The sequence below is a fragment of the Trypanosoma equiperdum genome (genome assembly GCF_001457755.1).
Source record: "Trypanosoma equiperdum strain OVI genome assembly, contig: ctg_1098, whole genome shotgun sequence".
Taxonomy (NCBI): domain Eukaryota; phylum Euglenozoa; class Kinetoplastea; order Trypanosomatida; family Trypanosomatidae; genus Trypanosoma; species Trypanosoma equiperdum.
In genome coordinates, this window is record NW_027123058.1 from 9558 (window position 1) to 12866 (window position 3309).

General features: G+C 45.2%; 2 protein-coding genes across 2 annotated transcripts; both read right to left on the minus strand.

The window, feature by feature from the left end:
- Positions 1-1137: 1137 nt before the first annotated feature.
- Positions 1138-1788, minus strand: TEOVI_000842200 (uncharacterized protein; the record flags this gene model as incomplete). The annotated part of the gene is made up of 1 exon (XM_067220260.1): positions 1138-1788. The coding sequence occupies one exon, from the start codon at positions 1786-1788 to the stop codon at positions 1138-1140; it is 651 nt and encodes a 216-aa protein (XP_067076361.1).
- Positions 1789-2521: 733 nt separating this feature from the next.
- TEOVI_000842300 (uncharacterized protein) lies at positions 2522-3097 on the minus strand (the record flags this gene model as incomplete). Its single annotated transcript, XM_067220261.1, has 1 exon — positions 2522-3097. The coding sequence occupies one exon, from the start codon at positions 3095-3097 to the stop codon at positions 2522-2524; it is 576 nt and encodes a 191-aa protein (XP_067076362.1).
- Between the last annotated feature and the right edge of the window lie 212 nt (positions 3098-3309).

Here is a 3309-nt window from a genome sequence, read left to right on the forward strand (position 1 = left end):
TGCTGCCGCTTGTGCGACGCTTGAAGAGAGGCAGACGTCACCTTCCTATTGATACGTACTTTTTTTAAAAGAAACTTGAAGTAATATATGTATATATTTATTTATATTGTACCGTTCACCTTACGCTTTGATGAATTCCCTGCTTTCTTCTACTTGAAATCAAACACACAACAAAGAAAGAGTTTTCGTTTCATTTTTCCTGTTACTTCTCACCTTTTTTTTTTTTGGAACCTCCCTCCTTTTTTTCCCCTTCTCCTCTCCTTTCTTCTCTTTCATTTCATTTCTTTCCGTCTCTCTTTCACACTTTTTAAGTTTATCCTCTATCCAACCGACTCGGGCTCGTACTTATGAAGAAACTTTTTCCACTCCCCCCTTTAAATTATGTCAAGGGCTCGCGCTATTGTCTTTCCTAACGCCTCATCCGCTTCTCGGCTATTTTTCTTTTGATTTTTTTAAAAATTATCTTATATATATATATATATATATATTGCCTTTTTTCTCACTGTTGTAACTGATGCTATGCGAGAACAATATTCACCCAACGCGCACGCGTAGGGATGCAGAGAGAAAATTGCACGATTGGTCATCTCCCCCCTTCTTTCCCCTGAGGAGAGAAAAGGGCGACAGCGGTAGCAATAATGGCAACAAAGAGTAACAACAACATGAACAGCAGCAGCAGCAGAGAGAGAAGATATGTAACCCTTCACCTGCATGTGTTTTCCTTCTTTCTTTCACACATGCAGGTTCAGTTGCTCTCCATTTTATCCCTTCCCTTTTCTACCCATTCCTGTCACTGTACTGTACACCCAAATCCAATCCCGGGAAACAATAAATGTACACGGCGCACCTTTCTTCTTTCCACCTGCAAGTTCCCTCCTCTCTTTAATATTTTCTTTGCATCGGAGCATCGTGCCTCCTTAAGGGAAACTGCAGGAGCAAAAAGAAAAAGAGGGGCTTTAAGACAAAGCACATCAGCTAAACAAACCGACTAGAGACGTACCGGTGACCAAATTGTTTTTTTTTGGTTTTTTTCTCTTCAAGAAAAGAAATTGTACTAGCAAATTATATGTCAAACTGGTGGAAAGATATTTCTCTTTTTGTTTTTCTTTTGTTTATGTTCAGTGTTGCACAAATTGGCTACCGCGATCTGTTGGTTGCTGTAACCAAATCCGCATAAAGATCAACTTCCCTGGACACTCGCATAGGGGCTCGAACTGATGCTTCTGTCCTCTGCTCTTTTGCCCGTGGCTCACCATTACCCGCTGCACTTTCGGGTTTCGGCTCGGCTACGGCTACGGCTACGACTACGGCCGCTGCCGCCGGCCCGCTCGATGCCGCAATGACTTCGTGCCGTGCTGTCGCTGCATCATTCGCCGCATCCGTTTCCTCACGCTGCCTTCGTAATTCCTCCCTTTTGCGTGACATGCGTTCCCTGAGTGCACTGAGAGACAACAGCGGTGCCGCCTTATCTTCTCTCTTCTCTTCTTTTTCTATTTGCTTCGTCTGTTCCTTCTTTATCGCCTCCATAGCGGCGCGAATGGGGGCAATCACAGTTTCTTCCGCCCCGCACTCATTGAGAAATTCGACGAGCTGTCTGAGCGTCTTTCTCATGACCTCCTCAGCAGCTACCGGAGGCGGCAGTACATCTGCTGAGGTTTTTGCAAGCTTTTTGAAGTCCTCTCGGTCAATCACGCCTAACTGGACGTAGTCTTCCAGCACTTCTTTAATGCGATCAAGCACCTCACGCTTGTTTGCATACGTGCTGGCGGAGGCTTCTGACACGGTCATAATAACTTTCTCCTCTTTTCCCCCCTAGCGGTCTAAATTGCCACTAAACGGCTTTCTTGACAATACAAAGAAGAAGAAAATGAACGGAAAAAAAAATAGGGGAAAAGAATACCAGTAAATAATCAAGGGAAAATATTACAGAACAAAAAATAAAGGGTTCACGTGCTCCCATGTGGAAAGGAGTGCGGGCAGCTGACGTGACGTACCATTCAAGCGCATCAAAAAAATTACCATGGGCAAAGTGCACCTCACTATACGTGTACGTGTGTTGATGTTGGTACCAGTGAGAACAATGCGAAAGCATTTTTTTTCGCCCCGAACAAACGCAGAGAAATAAAGTCTGGCACATGTCACCTTCTTTTTCTTTTACTTTCTTGTGACTTACCCCACTGTGAACCCATGTATATGCTTGAAGATGGGCTTACAAATGCATATAAGACCGCATTTGTGCAACATGCAGCCCTCAAACTAGCTTCCACTTCCCTTCTACTCCCCGCTCGTTATGCAGTAACCGGGTTCCGCAACTCCTGCCTACAATTCACTACGTTCTTAAACAATGCCACTACTGCTTTACTTCCATCGTCCTTTACACTCCTTTCGCCCATTTCCTGCGTTAGCCCGCTTCCAATGCCAAAAAAGCTATTTCGCCTCCCGCTTCTCACCACCTCCCCCGCTACGCAAACAAACTAATCATCTGCGCCATCGGCCCCTTAGATGTTACACCTGGTGAACTCTACGCAAATCTATCGGCAACCTGCCATGCCTTTATGCGATACTCTGCCACTGGGTTGTTCACAAACTGTTTCTCATAGAGCGCCTCGCGAACGCGCTGCCTATCACGTTGGTCACGTATTTCATCATAGGAATACAATTGATTTCGCTGGAAGTCTCGCTGGTAGTATCGCTCCCGTGCGATAAACTTAGTGAAGTTGTTCCATGCAAATACTACAACGTAGCACTTCCAAAACGACCACCGAATTGAGGCTGCTGTGCGGTTAAGAAATCGAGTGTAGAAGAAATTAATAAAGCCTGCGCCAGCGAGACTCGTGACGACTACAGGAGTGCAGCGAATGTTTTGTCCCCAGAAAGTGCGCAAATTCCAATGCGATTCACCTTCCGGCACTTTATAGACCCGCTCCGCTAGTGCTTCGTCAGGCATCGCTTGGGTATCGAGGAAGAAATCGAAGTGACGGAAGTTGGGCTCAAAATTATTGTCGGCACGTGTGGTTGGGATAGAGCCATGCCAGTTAAATGATGTTGGGCCGAGGCCTTGTAGTATGGAAAACTGTCCTTGCGCAATGCCAGGCATACCGCACTTCTATTTACAACTCCTCAACCCTACTATTAATTGTATTCCTCACTAAACCCTTCCCTTTCAATTACTAGTGCTCTACACGTCCTTGGCGTGCACCACCGCGCTCTTTTACACGTGCTACACACGAAACGTGTTAACATGCGTAATAAAAACATGTGATGGAAGAAGATAGTGTGCATACACGAAGTCAAAAAAAAAAAAAAAAA